This window comes from Molossus molossus, unplaced genomic scaffold (assembly GCF_014108415.1).
Source record: "Molossus molossus isolate mMolMol1 unplaced genomic scaffold, mMolMol1.p scaffold_m16_p_8, whole genome shotgun sequence".
Taxonomy (NCBI): domain Eukaryota; kingdom Metazoa; phylum Chordata; class Mammalia; order Chiroptera; family Molossidae; genus Molossus; species Molossus molossus.
The window spans coordinates 4,430,401-4,450,776 of NW_023425402.1; the positions used below are offsets into that span (position 1 = coordinate 4,430,401).

General features: G+C 52.3%; 3 protein-coding genes across 4 annotated transcripts; 1 reads left to right on the forward strand and 2 right to left on the reverse strand.

Moving 5' to 3' along the window:
• Window positions 1-1,349: 1,349 nt before the first annotated feature.
• Window positions 1,350-4,959, reverse strand: PSMB8 (proteasome 20S subunit beta 8). 2 transcript variants are annotated; one of them, XM_036248405.1, is made up of 6 exons: window positions 4,754-4,959; window positions 3,864-4,011; window positions 3,034-3,145; window positions 2,485-2,614; window positions 2,051-2,099; window positions 1,350-1,670 (listed from the first exon to the last, which is right to left on the reverse strand). In XM_036248405.1, exons 1-6 carry the CDS (start codon window positions 4,898-4,900, stop codon window positions 1,585-1,587), a joined length of 672 nt encoding a protein of 223 aa, XP_036104298.1. In that variant the 5' UTR covers window positions 4,901-4,959; the 3' UTR covers window positions 1,350-1,584. The 2 variants fall into 2 exon arrangements, with proteins under 2 accessions (XP_036104298.1, XP_036104297.1); XM_036248404.1 differs by having other exon boundaries at window positions 1,895-2,099.
• Window positions 4,960-6,074: 1,115 nt separating this feature from the next.
• On the reverse strand, window positions 6,075-14,066 carry TAP1 (transporter 1, ATP binding cassette subfamily B member). The gene is made up of 11 exons (XM_036248531.1): window positions 13,412-14,066; window positions 12,844-12,958; window positions 12,603-12,733; window positions 11,497-11,702; window positions 10,869-11,066; window positions 9,553-9,681; window positions 9,213-9,401; window positions 8,465-8,638; window positions 8,110-8,272; window positions 7,402-7,538; window positions 6,075-6,669 (listed from the first exon to the last, which is right to left on the reverse strand). Exons 1-11 carry the CDS (start codon window positions 14,007-14,009, stop codon window positions 6,457-6,459), a joined length of 2,253 nt encoding a protein of 750 aa, XP_036104424.1. The 5' UTR covers window positions 14,010-14,066; the 3' UTR covers window positions 6,075-6,456.
• A 491-nt stretch (window positions 14,067-14,557) lies between these two features.
• On the forward strand, window positions 14,558-19,133 carry PSMB9 (proteasome 20S subunit beta 9). The gene is made up of 6 exons (XM_036248453.1): window positions 14,558-14,690; window positions 16,413-16,480; window positions 17,197-17,328; window positions 17,912-18,041; window positions 18,263-18,404; window positions 18,964-19,133. Exons 1-6 carry the CDS (start codon window positions 14,631-14,633, stop codon window positions 19,089-19,091), a joined length of 660 nt encoding a protein of 219 aa, XP_036104346.1. The 5' UTR covers window positions 14,558-14,630; the 3' UTR covers window positions 19,092-19,133.
• Window positions 19,134-20,376: the final 1,243 nt, after the last annotated feature.

Genomic DNA, 20,376 nt, shown 5'->3' on the forward strand with positions numbered 1-20,376 from the left:
CTCGCCCTCAGCTCCTGTTACTCTAATAGGAAACGACTGCGATTTGTAAAAATTGTCACTAAGTAAAATAAGGCTGTTTCAAGGGTTGGAATGCTTTGTATCTGGAGAACCACTAGGTTGCCTACCTCAAGGTTTTACCACCTCAAGCTCTGAACCTATTCTGAGAGGTGCCCTCTTCCCTCCCCAAGTTTCAGTTTGAATGTCCTGGGGTAAAAGCCAAGGTCTGAGCGAGAAACACACAGGGTCCCCTAAACGGAAGTCAGCAGCCACTCTCACCGGGGCCTACGTGGGTTTCCACTTACAGATTCTGAGCTGAAAGGCCCTGACCCTTTACTTGCAGCACCTTGAGCAGACCACGTGTTCAGAGCCCCTAAGCGTGCGTCCGGACCGCGTCGGAGCACCTTCCCTGGTGAGCCGGCCGCTTGCTCTCTGGGTTTCGCACTGAAGAGAGCAGTGAGCAGGGTGCTCTGGGTCCCGCCTGACCCTGAGCCTATCCATGGAACATGCACATTGGCTGATTCCAGAAATGGCTCTTCAGTTTAAACTACCTCCCAAACTCGAAATATCCTCAACGAGGTGGACAATGGGACTCTGAATCACCCTTCTGAAACGTTATTAGTATGGCCACCAATGAGTCGCTTCAAATAGAAAGTAATGGGGGAGGGGAGAAATTTAAAGTGGCGGATTACTGAAAGTTCTCGAATCCTGTCCATTCTAGGACTTTAAGGATCTCTCCCTAATGAAAAAAGTTTCATGCTCAGCTATGTCCTACTTTCAAGTTTTTCCTTTAACTCTCCTTTGAGAGGTGACATCGTCCATATTCCTTCCTGCAGCTCCAGTGTAAGCCAGAAAACCTCAATGTCTGTCTCATTTTTTTAACCTCTTACTTTTTCCTCATAGGCCCCCCTTGAGGGCGCCCTCCTTAAGTCTTCCTCTTCAGTCATGGCCCTGTTATCTTGCGATTGAGCCTGACACATCATGAAACTGAACCCCTAACGTCCATCTTTACATTCACTATCCAGTATCTCCCAGGTGCTATTTCAGGTCAGGGTGCTGTTTACCACACACGTTGGAGGTGGAGGCTTTCTCACCTGACTCCGAATTCAAAAGCAGTTGTTCTAGGCGCCCTAACCTAAATTCACTTGCAAATAAGCATCCACAGATAACAGTGATCTGGCTTCCTGAGGTCCCGGAGATGAGTGTGGAAGGAACACCCAGGAGAACTATTTGGTGAGGCCCATTTCTTAGGTGGGGGTTTGAGTTTGTCTTCTCAGGAAAAGCTTTTCTTTATTTCCTGTCCCCTCCTCCACCCTCCACAGCCCCAAGCTCACTCAGGCGCACACACAGACTTCTATAACCGTTTCCTTTATTGTACTGAGTGGGGTACCCAGATGGCTGAGTGGGGTGAATGCCCCTTAAAATAGAGAACACACAAAGGATGAACCTGCCCCAATGCCCCTGACCACTGGTTCCCTATCTCTGGGCTTAGGTTAAGACCCTCTTTGTCCTGGAGGGTAGGCTGGCTCAGGTCCCAGAGTCGCTGGGCTTTCCCAGAGAAGACCTGCCCAGCCGCCACCACTGTTACTAATTGGCCTCCCAGTACTGGTGCATCAGGTCACTGACGTCTGTACTCTCCACCTTTACCCAACCATCTTCCTTCATGTGGTACACTGTGGGCAAATGAGAGAGAACATGGAGTCACCTTTCACTTCAGAAGTTCCTGTTAATGATGTGGTGTTGAAGGCAGTGACAATATAGCCCTTGTTACTGGGACTTCAGTGCCCCTCTTCTGACTCTGAAAACCTCCTCCCTGCCACCCTGCATCCCCCAGTCTCCCAATGTCAAATACCCCTTCCCCACCCAGGGCTCGCTGGTGGGAGCATTGGTCTCTTACTATTGACAACACCTCCAGAATAGCTGTCTCGGTGGGTGGCATGAACAATAGCCCTGCGGCCCAGGTCATAGGCCTCTTCAAGGCTAAGATCAGGCCGGTAGCCACTATCCATGACCCCGTAGGCATAGGTGTTCCCACTACCAGTGGAGAACATACTTCCTGAGAGCCGAGTCCCATGTTCATCCACATAGTAGAGTCCAGGACCCTAATGGATGAAAGAAGGGTCTAAGTTGGAAATGGAGAGGGAGTTGTTGGTCACACACAGTTTGAAGTTTGAGCCATAAAAGGTGGGTAAAAGAATAAGAATTTAGCACAGGAATGTTTGAGCTAGGACAGTGCTTTAGTAACAAGCATAGAACTTTGGAAGGGGGAAGAACAAGCTGGAAATCAGCTATTTTATCAAAAGGGACACGTTTATAAAACAATGGTCCACATCTGGACCCAGAAATGGCCATGGATATGCAGGGCAATAGCCCTATAACTGAGGACTCTATGTGCCAGGTATCTTGTAGGGGAGGGAGTGGGAGTGTACAATGGGGAACTGATCTCTTGTCAACAGTGAGGGAGACATGGAGAATGAGAGCACCCACCTTCTTGTCCCAGCCACAGATCATGCTGCCCATGGAGAGGCCCATGCCCCGGTATTGGCACATCATGTTGGAGAGCAGTTTGGAGGCTGCTGACACCGAGATCCGCTCCCCATTCCGCAGATAGTACAGTCTAGGTGAGGACGGGGAGGTAGGGGACAAAGCTCAGGGGTGGCAGAAGGCTAGCTCTCTGATGGGCAAGAAGTGATTGCAGAGTATAAGCATTTGAAGGGAATAGTTTTGTAGGATCTAAGGATCGGGGAGATACTTGAAATGTAAAGTATCTAAGCCACATTTAAAGATCCCAGCAATGATACTACCCCATCAGCATTGACGGTGTCAGTGTTAAATAACTGACAAATTATTGTATTGACAGGAACACAAAGTGAGATTTGGGGGAAGGTTATCACCAAAAGGCTATTTTGTGAAACACTACATTAGCACTAAAATGTTACATTAGCACAGGGGGCAGGGTGATGAGCAGTAATCTGGAGGATCCAGGATCCAGGATTGACCAGTAGTCTTAGAAGGGAGATGCGTGGCCTCGCCTACCTGCACTCCTTGGCCAACAGCCGCTCCCAGTACTGACAGTCCGCTGCACAGCCAGACATGGTGCCAAGCAGGTAAGGGTTGATCTCAATCACCTTGTTTACCCTTAAGGTGGCTGGAAAAAGATGGAGCTTTTTGTTTTGTTTTTGTTTTGGCTTTTTTTTTTTTATCTTCTATTTGAAGGTATTTATTTATCTTCAAATAGAGCGGGAGGAATAGAGGGAGGGAGAGAGAGAGAGAGAAACATCGCTGTGAGAGACACATCGATGGTTGCCACCCACAGGACCCCAACCAAGGCTGAGGACAAACTGCGATCAAGGTACATGCCCTTAGGGGAAAAGGAACCCAGGACTCTCTGGTCCCTGGGCCAACACTCTAACCACTGAGCCAAACCGGCCAGGGCGAAGATGTAGTTTTAAGAGAAGAGGAATGGCCCTGGCCAGTTTGGTTCAGCGGTTGGAGCATCGGCCTGCAGTTCAGAGAGACCCGGGTTCGGTTCCTAAGGGCACGTAAGTACCTCGGTTGCAGTTGGTCCCCAGCCCAGGTTGGGTCATGCGGGTGGCAGCCACTCGATGTGTCCCTTTCACATCGATGTTTCTCTCTCTCTCTCTCTCTCATCCTCTCTCTCCCTCCCACTCTATCTGAACAAAAAAATGGAAAAAAATGTCCTCCAGTGAGGATTAAAAAAAAGAGAGAGAGAGAGAAGAGGAATGACCCCAAAGCTCTCCCTGTGTGTACTAAGTCACATCAGCTTCATTTTGGTGCCGGGGTTGGGCTCCTGCTGAGAAGGGGCGGGGCTTCCTAGAGCTGGCCTGCTGCAACAGGACACTCACCAATGTAATTCCCAGCTGAGGCCCGGGAATCCACCGCCACAATCACTCCGTGCTGGAATTTGAAGGCGAGGGTGGTAGTGCCATGGGCCATCTCAATCTGAACTTTGCTTTCTCTGTTCTCACCCAGGGACCGGAGGAATTCAGTGGGCTAGGCAGAGAATGAGGCAATGAGAACTTCTGATGCAGGAGGCTCTGGGAAAGGATTTTAGAGAGTATTCCAGAGGAGATACACGGAGATTCTCTAACTATGAATAAATGGAATAGTTAACAACCCGTCTCTACAAAGAAATGGCCCAGAAGAGGGAAAAGAGGAGGCACCCGACAGCCTTTTCCATTTTTCAACGCAACAGAAAATTAAAAATAATAAATGCTACCACAACTAAAAATTTTAAGGGTGATTTTCATTTTTTTTTTTCATTAATAGGTCATTTAACCCTCACAAAACACGTTTGTTACTAATATCCCCATTTTCCGGAAGAGGCCCAAATCTAGTCTAAGTGACTTGACCCAAGACACAACAGTGAGCGGCTGAGACGAGACTAACTAGGCAAGTTGGTAGGTTTTCCAAGACACTGCACAGCCCCGCTCAGACGCCGTCTGGGGAGAAAGGCTTCGTGTTTTGCGTGTGATGGAGAACAGGCAGGGAAGCGCTCTTGTCTTCCTATGGGCGCCCCCACCTCACCTCTATTTGTCCTAATCTGCACTTCCTAACCCTCAGACAGTCAGACGCGATTCCCACGTGGCCTCTCCCCGGGCTCGCCCGGACCTGGCTCTCCACGGCTCAGTGATGGCCCCCCTCCGCGTTTCCCCGCCTGTGGGCTGTCTCCAGGCAGACCCTTGGTTCCTCTGCGCCCTCCTCCCGCCTCCCCCGGGATTCTCTTCGCCCTGACCTGCATTCCCCGGGGGAGGGCGAGCTCCGGAGATCGCATTGAGAAACTGTAGTGTCCCGGGTCCGAGCAATGCCGGCTTCCCGAAAGGGGGAAAGCCCAGTCCTCCGGCTGCCCTCGGGGGGCTCCGCACACCTCCAGCAGCGCCATGATCGCCCAGCACCCGGAGATCTGTCCGCTCTCGCAGAAGGAAGTGAAAGCGAAAGCCCGCAGCCTTAAGGGGAGGGAACCAGAATTTGTTCCACATCCCCCTGCCCTTTCCGAGAAGCCAGCGGTGCCTGGGGGCCAGGTACACCACACTGGAGACAGGCTTCCCTGCTCCACCTTCAGGGAGGCTGGGAGCAATGGGTGATAGGCTGTCAGAGGAAAGGAAGAACGAGATGGGGCGGCTTCGAAAGCCCCCTTGGCGATGAGATTTCTGAGACGCCAACAAGTCGGGGCATCCTCTGGGGACATTCGCGGAGTGGGTAGGAGTCTTATCGGGTAAAGGCGTAGCCTCCACCAGAGAGCTGGGGTCCCGAGGGGCTGGGAGCAGTTTCACGTCGGGGTGGGGGAAGGGTGTTAATATGCGCATCACTTTATAAAAGTGGGGGAGGTATGGGAGTAGGTGGGGGCACTGAATCTTGAAGACAGGTTTTGAGGCACCCGAATACACCCGCAGTGTGTGGGGCCAGGGGGCGCCAAGGAGAGGGCGCAGTCGCTGACTCTTTCCACGTGGCCTTCATAGGGCCTCTCCCGGTTCAATGGTCTTCAAACCCTGTAGCACCCACAGGAACTGCCCTTTCTACCCCGCCTCGCGTACTTTTCTCTCCACTGAGCGAGGCTGAGTTTATCTCCTCTAAACCCCGCCTCTCTTTGCAACCTGTGTTGGTCTAATCTGCATAGCAACTGCGAACGTCACACCATAGCCCTCTCTGATTGGGAGAGATTTACCGGACAACCCGGACCACTAGCTGACATTTCCCAAACTAGTGCCGCCTGGGGCGCGGGCGGAGCCCCACGGGCCAGGGCCTGCGCGGAGGTGGTGAAGGGAGCGGTCCTCGGCTCCGGCACTTGCGCTCCTGGTAGCGCGCTCGCCCTCCATCGCCCACCTCAGAAAGGTCCCTGCTCCGAGCGGGGCTGCCCACGCCTTGGAGCGCGCTTGTCCCAGCCTGGCCCATCCTTGGGGCGGGCGTGGGGGACGGGGAGGTGGGGCAGCCAGGGAGAAGGGACCCTTCAGGGGAAGGACGGCGGGTTAGGGCTGTGAAACACGAGGTTGCTGAAGGAGAGAAGACACCCGGCTCCTGCAAAGTGTGCTGCAAAAGTCGGCGAGCCACTTGGTGCACTGAAAACGCGAGCAACCGTAGTACAAAACACCCATTTTATTATAAATAACCAGAATCCACAAGGTGTTTGTGGGTCAGCATAAATACAGCCGATCTTGCCTTTCTGTATATTCTAAATATTTCTCATTTTCAGAATGCGATCCACACCAACCCTGGCTGTAAGCCCAGTTACACCAAAGGTATAAACCAGGTTTTCCAGGAAATCTGCATTTTTCGAGAGGAGCTTGGAGAGGGGGTAACACGCATTGGCAGGATTTCAAGTATCACCTAGGGGGTTACACTTTAGGATGACACTCCTGACTAGTCTGCAGCTCTGGTAAGCTCTTTGTTCCCAAATTCTCCACTATAGAAAGGGAAAAAGGGGGGATTCGATGAGAGGTCTCATTCCGGAGCAGCCACGCCGCCAGGAACCTGCACCATGGTCCAGTAGCGCCCCCTCTGTCTCATGAGCTGCTGGTGGTTTCCCTCCTCACAGATGGTGCCTCCCTCCATAAAGAGGATGTGGTCAGCCCGCTCCACCAAGCTGAGGTGCTGGGTGATGAGAAGCACAGACCGACAGCCCCGCTCAGGGCTCTCATACAGGAGCTGTTCCACCTGAAGAAAGACGGGCTCTGTCAGAGCTGGGGACCCCTCCCATCCCAAGGAGACATCTGTGTTTCCAGAGCTGGACAGACCTGGCCATGGTCAACGCCACTCGTGTGCTTCTCTCTAAAACCGTTGATTCACTAAGGACTGAGGGAGCAATGGAGGAATAAAAACCAAATTCTTATGGTGAAACCAATAAGAAAAGAGGGAAGGATACTAAATAGTCTCTCCACCTATGGACTAAGAATTTTTATATTCTGTTTTAAAGAAGTATAACTTAGGGGTAAAGACATGAGCATTCAAGTCAGGCAGACTTGAATTTGCGTCCAGGCTCTGCTACCGAGCAGATGAATGACACTGAGCGGGTCATTTGACCGCTCTTAGCCTCCATTTCATCATCTGCAGAAAGAGGATAATAGCGGCCAGCTCACTAGCATTCACGAGGAATAAAGGTGTGAGACAGTACATGCAATGGGTCTAATAGAATGCGTAGCAATAGTATAAGCTCAATTAATATTAATATTGATATTAGAGGGGTCTTTTCCTTATGTCTGGCTTCAGAGAATCAGAGAATGTAGATACTCTCTCGGAACTGGTTCTAGGCATCTTGGGGAGAAGCTAACAGGAACTGAGACTGGCAAGGACCACTTTGGGTAATTATGATGTTAGTGTAACTAACATAGGGTGAGTGAAGGAAGGAAGATCGGTGGGGTACAGGCATTGAGAAGAGGACCGTCTCACCCGTAACTGGCTGTTTGCATCCAGGGCACTGGTAGCATCGTCCAGGATGAGTACACGTGGTTTCCGGATCAATGCTCGTGCCAAGGCCACTGCCTGTCGCTGACCTCCTGATAACTGGCTCCCAGCCTCGCCTGCCTCTGCAGAGACAAGAGCCAAGGTGACAGCTGGATAACCACATGTGGACCCAAGTGCGCACGCGCGCACACACACACACACATACACATACACACACACACCAAAGACTGCAGCCACCCAGGACAAAATATGACAGTCTCGAAATAAGGAATAATGGATACAGCTGGACAGGGAAGGTTCAGGGAAGGGGAAGGAGTTCTGAGGATGTGAGGAGGAAAGAGCCATAGGAACAAGGTCTGAAAATTTCAAACTGGTGTCAGCGGATTGGGAGGAACTGATGAATAAAAGCTATTGGGGCCAGCTGGTGTGGCTCAGTGGTTGAGTGTCGATCCATGCACCAAGAGGTGACCAGTTCGATTCCCAGTCAGGGCACATGCCCAGGTTGTGGGCCAAATTCCCAGTTGGGGGGCATGCAGGAGGCGGCCAATCAATGTTCTCTCTCATCAATGTTTCTATGTCTCCCTCTCCATTCCCCTCTCTCTCTAAAAATCAATAAAGAAAAAAAATTTTTAAGGCTATTGGGGTTTCAGTAAGGTACAGATGTCTGGGTGGTGACATGAGAGGACAGAGCACCTGTGTTGTAGCCCTGAGGGAGCTCAGAGATGAAACTATGGGCCCCAGACTCCATTGCAGCAGCTGTGATTTCCTCCGTACTTGGCTCCTGGATCAGGCCATAGGCAATATTTTCTCGGAAACTTCTTCCAAATAGCTGTGGCTCTTGTCCCACTGCAGCCACCTGGGACAAATTATAACGAAGACTCAAAATCTGAACTGATATCATATCACAGAATTACACACCCTCTCTCCTGACCACACCTCCATCTCCACCCAGGGTCTCCCATCATTCCCAACCCTTTCTTCAGAGTGTTCAGTGACAACATTCTTCTTACTTGGTGCTCCCCGCCCCCCAGACCACCTTCTTGCTCACCTGTCGGTGCAGGTAGCGGTGCTCATACTGGGGAAGGGGCTTCCCGTCCAGCAGCAGCTTCCCCCCGGCGGGCTGGTACAGATTCTGCAGCAGGGCAGCCACTGTGCTCTTCCCAGACCCATTGGGCCCCACCAGCGCTGTCACCTCACCAGGTCGCAGGGTGAACGTCAGCCCCTGGAAGCCAGAGAATCAATCACACAATAAGAGGCTGACTGAGGCCCCTAACCTTGAGACTGTCACTGTCTTGTTACATAGCATGATGCTTACCCCAGGAAAAAAATGAGAAAATGGGGACATATAGTCACTCCTACCCACCCCCACATGCAGACTTCTGTTCCTCGGGGATGATAACTCCAGGAGAGTGGAGATGGAAGATGAGGCAAAGACAGAAACACACACTTGTGCCACACACTTGATATCAGATACCACGAGCAAACAGAAAATCACATTCAAGATCACAAAGGGGAAAAAAGAGGAAAGATAGAAGGCTGGAGGCACAGATTTTCCTTTAGCTATTCCTTAGGATGTGAGTGCTTCCTCCCTGAGAGCCTCCTCTCCATTCTGCTTGGAAATCCAAACTGGTTCTTCAGTTTGGGGCAGGGTTATGGATAGAGGATGCTCATCGTTGCCTTTGAGGGGGTAGGAATGCTCTGTCTGCACCTGGTGTTAAGCAGGCTGAAGTGTGGAAGAAAATTTAGGATGGAAGAGTTGAGATCGTGGTGGGGAATGCAAGGACAGGAGGTTGTACCTGCAGCACTAGGACATCTGGACGGTTGGGGTAGGCGAAGGAGACATCTTGGAATTCAACAAGGCCCTCCAAGTTGGAAGGAGTCAACACACCACTGGCTGGGCAGCAAGGGATGCGGTCCAGGTACTCAAATATTTTATCTGAGGAGCCCACAGCCTTCTGCACACTGGGGTAGGTAGAGAGCAGTACCTGGAAGGGAGGTATAAATAGTGAGTGGGGGAGGGGCGCCTAATCTGCTTGCCAGGGTCACGTGACATGAGAAGGTACCGAATGGAAGGAGAATGCCAGGGATGGTGATGGGGCAGGGAAGGAGGGCACCGGGAGTGAATGGAAGGCTCACCTGAACAGCTGTGGTGAACTGGATCTGGTAGAGAACAAACGAGACAAGGCTCCCACTGCTCACAGCCCCGCTCGTCACCAGCTGCCCGCCAGTGTACAGGATTCCCACCTTCAGGAGCATCCCTGAGATCTGTGGGGAGACCACAGAGAAAAGGGATTGGGGGTGATCTAACGGCTGCAAAGAACCAGAATCCTTAGCACTAAGGAGCTAAAAGTCCCTTTCTCCCTAGTAACAACAAGCGGCTCAATAAGTAGAATGGAAGAATGGTCTACTCAGTTCACATGCTAGAAGTCATCACCACCACCACCACCACCACCACCACCATCACCATCACTATCACCACCACCATCACTTTCACCACCACCATCGCCACCATCACCACAACCACCATCATCACCACCATCATCATCACCACCACCATCACCACCATCACCACGACCACCATCATCACCATCACCATCAAGACCACCACCTTGTTTGGGGAGCATTTTGCTCTTCACAGAAGGTTTTCATGAATGTAATGTAATCTAATATTCATATCGAGAGCCCTAAAAACAAGGTTATATCAGGCCCATTTTTCAAAATGAGGAAACTGGCCCGGCTGGTGTGGCTCAGTGGATTGAGCATTGTCCCATGGACTGAGAGGTCCTGGTTTGATTCCTAGTCAGGGCACATGCCCAGGTTCCAGGCTCGATCCTCAGTGGGGGGGTGGGGGGGAGTGCAGGAGACAGACAATCGATGTTTCTCTCTCACATTGATGTTTCTATCTCTCTCTCCCTAAAGAATCAATAAAAACATATTATAAAAAAAATAAAGTGAGGAAACCATCTGGAAAAGGTAAGTAACTAGGTCATGGTCACAGAGCTAGTAAATGGCATCACCAAGCCAGGAACTTGAGATTGCTGGTCCAGTTCTCTGTCAAGTGCATCACAGATGCCCCCGTCCTTGGCTTCTGCTACTCTCATGGCTGTCACTAGCACATCCACACAGTGCCCGCATGACGTGGGCCCAGGCACAGGAATTTATAGCACCCCAAGCACCCCCTGATAAACAAAGGTCCTAGGACTGGAAGACATGCATCTTCCTACAAGGGGGCTTGGTAAGTTTTGTGTATCACAGTGAAAGGAAGCCATCTAGCCTAAAACACAGTAGGTCACGAACACTGAGCAGGGTGACCGAGCCTCAGGGTGCTAGGATGAGGACACTGAACCAACCACTGCCCAGTGGAGGAAGGGTGTGGAGCAGGGTCAAGGGAAAGGGAATGGAGCCAAGGCATCTTGGGGACAAGGGATGGGCATTCATCTCCAGGTGCTCACACTGGTGGTCCAGAGGTCAACTGCGTAGGCCAGGGCCTCTTTCTGGTTGAGTGTTTTCATTTCCTGCTGTTTTTGCCTGAACTTCTGGGCTTCACCCTCCTCGTTGGCAAAGCTCCGGACTGTGGGCATGGCTGACAAAACCTCAATGGCCACCTGGCTGGACTTTGCCAGAGATTCCTGTACCTGTGCTGCCAGCACCTGTGGAGACATAAACAAGAGATGTCACACGGGGTTGGCTACACATAGAGACACTAATACCTGAGTTACCTGGTTGGAGATTGAAGGTGAGAAGAGACAGAGGAACAGAGAGAAGAGAAAGCGACACAGCTCTACCCACTGGGTACTAAATAGATCCAGAGGAGAAGAAAATGACTCGGGAGGGTAATAGGGGGTCATGTTCTTGAGATTGGTGAGCATATTCTTAAAGACAGATTGTGGGCAGAAGTAGAAGAGAAGACACAGAGAATATGAAGATCAGCACTCCCACTGAGTCTGGGCACATGGACAGGGACACGGAGTCCACAAAGATGGAGAATCACTGAGGTGTCAGGAAGGAATCAGGAGGAACTGAGTCCACCAAGGTGGGAGATGAGGGTCTGTGTAGGTTGAGGCAACACCCTGGACATACCTTGTACCGTTTGCCCAGCTTCTTAGGCAGAAGGAACAGCAGAGGCAAGGCCACCAGGGTGACCAAGGTGAGAGACAGTGACCCCCAGAGCATGAGCCCCAAGAGACACAGCCCCCGCACAAGGTACCACAGCAAAAGGTTCAGCTTCTCACTCAGAGACTCACTCAGGGTGGACGTGTCCTCTGTTACCCGAGATGTGATGGCACCTGCCAGAGGTTGGGGAAGAGAAAGTGGAGTGAATGAGGGTCTCAGAGGGATGGGAGGGATGAGCAGTGGGCCAGGGTGCCAGAGGGAGGGGGTCAGCATGGTGTTCTAAGGGTGCTGGGGAAATAGGGGAGGGAGGTAGGGAAGTTCTGGGATCTCAATGCAGGGAGACTGTTAAAGTAGAAGTCTGGCCAGAAGCCTTCGTTTTAACTATAAAGAAACTGACACTCATGTAAACTCCCACTTTGCTGGCGGATTTCTGTTCCCTAAAGAACTCCTGTACCGCATGCTGCACACATGGCAGGGACAGCGTAAGCTGGCCGTGTGACAGTGCTGCAGGAGAAGCAGGGTCCTGCTCGACAGGTCCAGGAGACTGGGATGGCGACGGCCTCTAGAAGGTGACCGGAGTAGACTCCATGGCTCTCTGCAGTTCAGTCTTCCTTTGTACTCAGTGAGCCTCCTGCTGTTACTGGGGGACAGGGGCTTTACATGCCAAGGATTCTGGCTCCCGGCACCCCTGTTACATTTCTACCAAGCACGGATGGGTCTGTCCCCAAGTTCATCACTGTCCATATGTGACCCTGCACAGTTCAGCATTTAGGGTCTGGGCCACAGTTTCTTTCTTTATAAGATTAGGCACTTGGACTCTGCAATCTCAAAATTTCCAGGTTTGCAATTCTATCTAAATACACACATAGGGATAAATTTCTAAAAACCTTGGGCAGAAAACTCAGTTTTTCTGAAGGTAGAGTGCAACATTTTGCTCTGGAGGTACCCACCCCAAGAAGAAGAAATGACGATGTCTATGTGTATCAGAGAGAGATCAAGGGTATAAGTAAAATGGGTACATATGGCGATATAACTGGCATAAGGGTGTATAATGAAGGAGTTTCATGAGAAACCTGTTTGGTTCTGTTGGAAAAACTCTGTCTCCTGGCGCAGGACAGCCTGAAACACGTGGGCCTGCAAGCGGCTGTGCACGCGGCCCATGGTGCCGTTGTAGACCCCGTCACCCACGAACTCCAGCACCGCACTGGAGAGAGACGGAGGGTGTGTTCAGGGGCCAGAGAGAAGGTCCCTGCAGGAGTGCACCTTGGCCAGCAGCCCCAATTTCCAGCCTCCCCTTTCTTAGGGCCCCCAGACCTGGCTATGGTGAGAACGGACATGAGAGTTATGTTCCGGGTGAAGGCTGTGGCTGTTCCATCTTGTAGAATCCAGTCAGTGAGGCGGCCAGTGAAGAAGGGAATGGCCATCTCACCTGGGGAGGGAGAGTAGAGAGGTGTCAGTCACACAATCAAGTCTTTGCAGGTCAGCCTGGACCAGCCGCCCCAGGGCAGCCCTCTCCCACCCCTCACCAACACCCTGGCGGCAGCGCAGAGACCGCACAGCCCTGCCGAACAGGCCGCCCCGACTCCCAGCCCTGTGCCCCGCCAGACACTTAGGGGTTGAATTAGGAAGGAAGCCTAGAGATCCTGGAGTAAGATGCCGGTATAAGACGCTGCCTCGGAGAAAGACCCTGCCGTGGGGCCCGGGAAGCAGTGCCTGGGGCAGCACTGGAGTCCCGACTCCGACTCCCACCCAGTCCAGGCTTGGTCTCAAGACCGGGCCTGGGTCGCCTTCCCCTGATCCACATTTCCCAGAGCTCACTGACCATGCCTTTTGATTCCTGCCCGGTCCCCTAGTGTCCGTCCCTTTTCCCAGAACCCCTTACCAAGACAGGAGAGGATCAACAGGCCCAAAACGAGCGGGAGCCGGCGTATCTCTGAGCCCAGGCAGCCTAGAAGCCGACGCACGGGGTCTCCAGAATCTCCGTGACCTCCGTGCACCCAAAGGCTCCGGAGCTTGTGCCACAGGGTGGCTGCGGGCAGTGCCGCCGCGTAGCTAAGGACAAAGGCGTCGAGGCGACCCCCCCAGTGCAGTAGTCTGGTGCTGTCAGCGTCCCTGGGGACGCCCCACGAGCCCAGTTCTCGGAAAGAGGCAAGTCCCGGCAGAGCTAAGCCCAGCGCCGCCGCCAGTGGCTCCAAAGCAGCCATCCATCCCTGGACTCCTCCGCTTTCACTCTTGGTGCCAACTGTTGCCCTGAGAACCCCACGGGCCCCCAGCCACAGCCCAGCCCAGCGGCCCAGGCCCACCACCCAGACCCGGAGCAGCGGCAGCGCAGCGGGCACCAGCAGGGACGCTATTCGGGGCAGCACCGCCCGGAGCAGCACCCAGTCGGCCAGAAGCAGCAGCGTTGTCCCCAGCCACGCTAGGGAAGCTGGGGAGCGGCAGAGGCACCCGCAGGGAGCGGGGGACCCTGAGCTGGCCATTGGCGCGCGGGGGTAGCGCCCCGGCCAGGACTCTCCGCCGTCCTGGCTGCGGGGGCTCTGGGTGGCGTCCCGGCGTGCGCCCAGGTCCAAGGACCGCGGCGGGGAGGCAGGAGGGACGCAGCGGGGAGGCAGGAGGGACCGGCCGGGGCGGGGCGGAAAGTCCCAGAACCGGCTGAGCCGGGTGGCGCTGGCTGGAAGCGGAAGGTTTAGGGGAAAGAGAAAACGAAAGCGCCGCGGCTCAGTAGACCCGCCCACTTCCCAACGCCGCCCAGACTGCTTGCGGGGAGGGCGTGGAGATCAGATCCCAGGTTCTGGGGTGCAGACTTCGTGCTCCGCCTTCTCAGTCATGCACAACGGCCCTCCTCCTTCCCTTGCCTCCTCTTGCGGGATCCATTTGTCGAGACTTCCCTGCCCCAGCCTCAGGGCGGGACTCTTTGGTCACCTGTCTCCGGGCAGATCTGCCCCACACAGGTTAGCCCGGGGTGCGAGGCCTGGGGAGAGGACACTGGCGCCCTCTGGCGGGCGTGGCGAAGGGGCGGGGCTGTAGGCTGCGCGCAGAGCGCAGCACGCTGTCCCAAGTCGCAATTCCGTGCCCCAGGCAGCGAGAAGCACTGCGCGGTGATGCTGCGGGCGGGACCGCCAACCGGGGACTTACCCCGGGCCGGAGAAGTCCACACTGGGGTAATGAGTCTGGGCTTGAGGGTTAGCAGAAGGGTGGAGGTAGTGGAGCGCCTGGGGGCTCTGGAAGCACCAGGGAGTGAATGTGGAGACCAACAAGAGTGAGGAGTAGCTTGTAGTCCCCAGTGCCCGTACCCGCAGTGAATACCTAGCGTTTCCGTTCTGACCGGGTCATTTAGGGGGCCGTGGAGGGACTGCGCCCGGGAGGCCGATGGAGAAGGGGGTGCTTTGGCTCTTTGCTGGAAGCGTCAAGGGGAAGCTGCTCTAAAGCGCTTTCGCTTTCACTCTAGACTAGAGAGGGGGGCTGGTTAAATCAAGGGAGGGGGTTGGAGAAGGTGCAAAGAGTTAAGGAAATGGTGCCCTGGTGAAACAGGACAGCATTTGGAAGAGAGGAATATGGCACCGCCTGAGAAGGGCCAACTCATCACTCAGACCTCTGATAAACTGGCACCTGGGTAATCATGGCCCCAGCACTGATAACGGGGTTCCATGTGAGCCGGGGTTGCCCTTCCCCAACTTGGCTCAGGAGGGCTTCCGCTTGGCGGGGTACAGCCCGGGTGCAGCCGAGCTCTCTGCCCTGCCCACTCCCACTCACACGTACCGGGGGACTTTGACCCGGGGGTGGGGGATGGCAGCCCAAGACTGACTGGCACTCTTAGCTTGAGGGCACTGTGTGGCAGAGGAGTAACTTTGAGCATGTGCTTGCCCTCTATTCGCGGTCAGTCAGTATCCAGAAAGCCTCCTCAGGCAGTATCCCCGGGGCCAGAGTGGTGAGAAAGAGCAGCCAAAACCACTAATAAGTTAGAAAATCTCACCTCACTGCTACAGGAGCTGCAGAAAGTAGGAAGTAGAAGCCAAACAGGGGGTGGCATTTAGACCCGGATTTTAGTCCCAGGTCTGCGAATGCGTAACCTTGGACAAGTCACTTACCTTCTCTATGACTCGGTTTCTCATTTGAATCAGGGATCTTTAAGACTTTTTCATACTCAACAGAAGTAGAAAAATTGTAGCTTTATCCTCCTTCACTTCTTTCATTTATTTTCTTGACCTGGAAACGTCCTCTCGGGCTCTCCAATCAAATCCTCTCGGTACAGATCTTTTCCCCTGACTCCTGAGATATCCATTCACCTCTCGATCACAAATCCTGAAATGAAATGTTTATTTTAAACTGCCTCGTGTTCCCTGCCGCTTTCCTCCTTCTTTGAAATATGGCCCTGCTGACCACGGTCCCCCTCGGTATTTTCCTGTGTTCAGGAACGGAGCGTTTGCTTCTGATTAAGGGGATGTTAGATGGAGGATTCTGGGCCCAAAAAAGACCCGAGCTTGTTTCTCAAGGTCATGGTAACCTGCTCTGCCAGGTCTGTACCACACCTGCACACACAGCACGTGATGGAGATTGCAATTCACGCGTGGGGCTGGCCCACTGGTGCTTGGAAGGGCCTGCTGAGCCAAACTTCTGCCTCTGGGAGCCTCAGGGAAAGGGTTCCACCCAGCAGGCCGGGGCTCCCGCTGCAGTTCCTCCCGGTTGATCCGCGGCCAGGCCGCCAGGAGAGACAATAGAGAGAATGGGAAGATGGAGAAAAGCCCTATACTGGGACTCAGCTCCGGACTGAATTACTGTATGACCTTGAGCCAGTCCCCTCCTCTCTCTGGGAATGTTTCCGCCTCTGACATGAAGGGATAAAGGCTCCATTTGCTCTGACATTCCCTCCTCTGTCTCTGCAGACAACCATCATGGCCGTGGAGTTTGATGGGGGTGTGGTGGTGGGTTCTGATTCCCGGGTGTCCGCGGGGTAAGTACCAGCGAAGCATATACTTTGGAAGAAAGCTAATGGCCTCATATATGTGTTGTCTTCCCCATTCATGAAGAGCCTGGTGAACCGGAGCTTTGGAGAAACGGAGTCAGCCTTTCGGAAAGATCACTATTATAAGATGTTGGGTGGGTGCTTGGTTTCCGAACTCATGAAGGAGGACCAGGGCTTGAATGCTACGTGCTGTCCCTGGAAGGGACAGGGTCTGAGAAGGGGTAGGGATAGAGCTGGGGGCGCCCTCCTTCCATGTGCATTTAGAGATAGAAAAGATGGGTCTGGCAAGCAGGTGTCTTGGTTTCTCATCTATAGCATGTTGAACTAATTTTGTCTTTCTCCCTCCTGGCCAGTTTCCTCACATGTAAAATGAATATATGGGATTAGATCGATATTACTTATGTTCCATAGAACACATAACTTCCTCCAGATGGTTAATAGCAAAGAAAAATTGATGAATAACATCATCTTTAGCTTACTTTATATTTTACTATAAAATCTAAGCCCGAAAATAAGTCAAATTTTGATCACTGGCAGTGTTTCATTTAGTTGAGATGGTTTTTGCTTCCTGTTTTAATCCAAGCATTAGATTTTGTGTTCTCTGTGGCTGTTCTCTTGTCAAATAAGTTTGAGACACACTGGATGATTAACCTCAAAAAGTGCTGCAACTCTAACGCTGATGACTACTGACTCCTGCCCTACAGCGAGGCTGTGGTGAACCGGGTGTTCGACAAGCTGTCGCCCTTACACCACCGCATCTACTGCGCTCTCTCCGGTTCGGCTGCTGACGCCCAGGCCGTGGCTGACATGGCTGCCTACCAGCTGGAGCTCCATGGGTAGGAAGCTTTGGGGTCCTCACACTACAACCAGTGAACCCCCATACAGTGCCCTGTTCCTGGAGCACTGCAGCAGAACACGAAAAATTCTGGTTTTAACTCCTGCTTTTATTAGCTTTTACCTGTACTCGAATCTGTCTAAGCTGGTCTCCACATCTGTAAAGTGGAGATAACAGTTCCTGCCCTACCTCACCACGTGGTTACTTTGAGAATCAAATGATATATGTGAAAGCAGTTTGAACACTGTAAATCACTATCCTAATATAAATAATGAGGAAGAAAATGATGATGGGGCACACATATCAAGTCACCTTTATAGGAAACCAAGGTCACTGGCGGGGGTACTGCAGCCCCGAGCGCTGCATCACTGAGAAGTGGCGGGCGGAGAGTAAAGGAGAGCAGGTTAAATTCCTCTTCCCCTTGGTGGTGTGAGGCTGGGGCCCCTGCACACGTGGGAGGGGGCTGGAGTTTGACCACTGTAGCTCTAGGTTCCAGGTGTCACCTGGCAGGGACGATGGTAACGGCACACGAGAGTGGAACTTTAGGAGATTATATTGATCCCTCTTCCTAACATTTCATTCAGGATGGAACTGGAAGGACCTCCACTGGTTGTGGCTGCTGCAAACGTGGTAAGAAATATTAGCTATAAATACCGGGAGGAGCTGTCTGCACATCTCATGGTAGCCGGCTGGGACCAACGAGAAGGGGGCCAGGTGAGTCTCTCCCAACGCTCTCCCTCCCGTGGGGTCCCCCAGTGGTCCAGTCCTTCTAGCAGTGAGTTCCAGAGACACTGCCTCTAAAGCAGAGGACAGTCTGCCCCGATGGGGATAGGAGGTACTGGGGCCTCACCGCAGCGCCCGGGGACCACCTGCTTGCTCAGTGGCCAGCAGGGGACCGAGGCTTCTTTAGTCTGACCTGAGGATGCCTCCCCCAGGTGTATGTAACCATGGGGGGCATGCTGACTCGACAGCCCTTCTCCATCGGGGGCTCTGGCAGCACCTACATCTACGGTTATGTGGACGCCGCGTATAAACCAGGCATGTCCCCGGAGGAGTGCAGGCGCTTCACCACAGAGGGTAATGAGCCGAGTGGAAGGGAACCGGGAGGATTCTTAACATGGGAAGGATGTGGACTAGGAGGGACAGGGAGCGGAATACAGGGGCAACCTTAATTTAATGTCCAAACTGGGACACTTTTGAGAGTGAAAGGGGCCAGGACAAATGCTAAGTTAGATGGGACTTCAGGATAAAAGGCATAAACCAACACTGTTCTGAGTACAGCAAGTAAAAAATGCGGTTACCGTGATAACCAGTGGTGCACTAGAGCTGGCTGGGGCTAGCTCATGAGAGCCAGTTGTTAAATATTCAGGATTTGGGAGCATCTGATTAAGCTACTTATGATTAGAAATGAATCATGGTAGGAGTATTGAAACCATGGACATTAGGAGGTGTTCATATAAAGGTGTTTTGTTTTTTTACCTTTTAAATTGGTAAAAAGTTATTAGCACACCACTAACTATGCCTCTCTGAGAGACGGGTTTTGAGGCGGGAAGGTGGACTGGGACAGGAGGGGCAGAGAATGATTTCTGAAGGTAAGCCATCCTCTCCCCGTTTCTCTTCACCTTGACCTCTGCAGCTATCGCTCTGGCCATGAGCCGGGACGGCTCCAGTGGGGGCGTCATCTACCTGGTCACCATTACAGCTGCCGGTGTGGACCATCGCGTGATCTTGGGCAATGAGCTGCCAAAATTCTATGATGAGTGAATCTTCCTCAGACATCCCTCCTCATTTTGTAATAAATTCTCTGAGACCAGACTCGGCATGGTCAATGGGGAATGGGTGCTGCGAGAGACGGAGCTTAGGGGGGGGTCCCCTTCTCTCTTCCCTCCCCGGTGTCAGCATACCTTTTTAGTTCTTTCACCCCAAGGTCTAAAACATCTTTCCCAGGGGAAGGAGGGTGGGGAGTATACTAGAAAAGCCCTCTACATGACAGGTCATTATGTACTGGGATTTTGAAATATTAGGAACAATAAAAATTCATTCTGATGCCCCAGAGATGAAGGTGGAAGCTGGGGAGTTGGGACTGATCCCCTTAAGGCAAAGAACAGTGATTTTCACCCAGTATGAGACAGCACAGCATCTACTTCGGGGCACGCACCTCTTTTCCCTTAGACTGTCAAATTTTAGAAAATGACAACAGCCCACACAGCAATAGCTGTCCAGTGTGAATGAATCAAAATTATACCTGTTATTTTGTCAGATTGGAAGAAATAGAATATGTGTTTGGTGTGCAGCAGGATTTTAGCAGTTAATGTATGCCAGGAGAAGACAAAGGTTGAAAACTGCTGGCTGAGACTGATAGGCAGATAAGATAGTGACACACAGAGTTTGAAGAGCACCAGAAACCTCATCCGTGAAAGAATTCTTTTCATAGGGCATTCATTTACACTAGCGGTCAATACATGATAAATGCTTAATTTTTTTTAAAAAAAGCATTTCAAAGGAGTCACTTGTGAATTTCAAATAATAATAACAACCGAAAAAAGCTACATTTATTAAACTAGGCATTTGCTAAAGGTTTATAAACTTTATCTCTTAGAACCCAAACAAACAAACAGAAAAACAACTGTATAGTATCAACCAGTGGTGGAGGGTCCTTGGCACCAATTCAGCATCAGTAGGAATTCCCAATTTGGGATGCAGTGAAGAAGGAAACTTTATGCAGTGCAAACAGCTTAATGGTGGAACAGCAGAGCTGTGGAGCCGCTCAATTGTGATACAGCACGCGTGAGGCTGCCCTGAGGCCAGGCCCTCTTCTCTAGGCAGTGCGCCTCAGCCCAGCCAGCTCTAGTCTGCCCTGGTCTGGCCCACTGCACTCTGCACCAGTATACTCTGGGGAAAGAGTCCTCAGTCTTCAGTGAAAGGGGGAGCTGGCTTACATGGGCAGAGGTTGTGGCCCTGGTTCCTGATTGGTCTGTTCTTATGCAAATGAGGATTCCAAATCCTCAACATTTGATTGGTCCAAAAGACACTGTCCTGGTTGGACAGA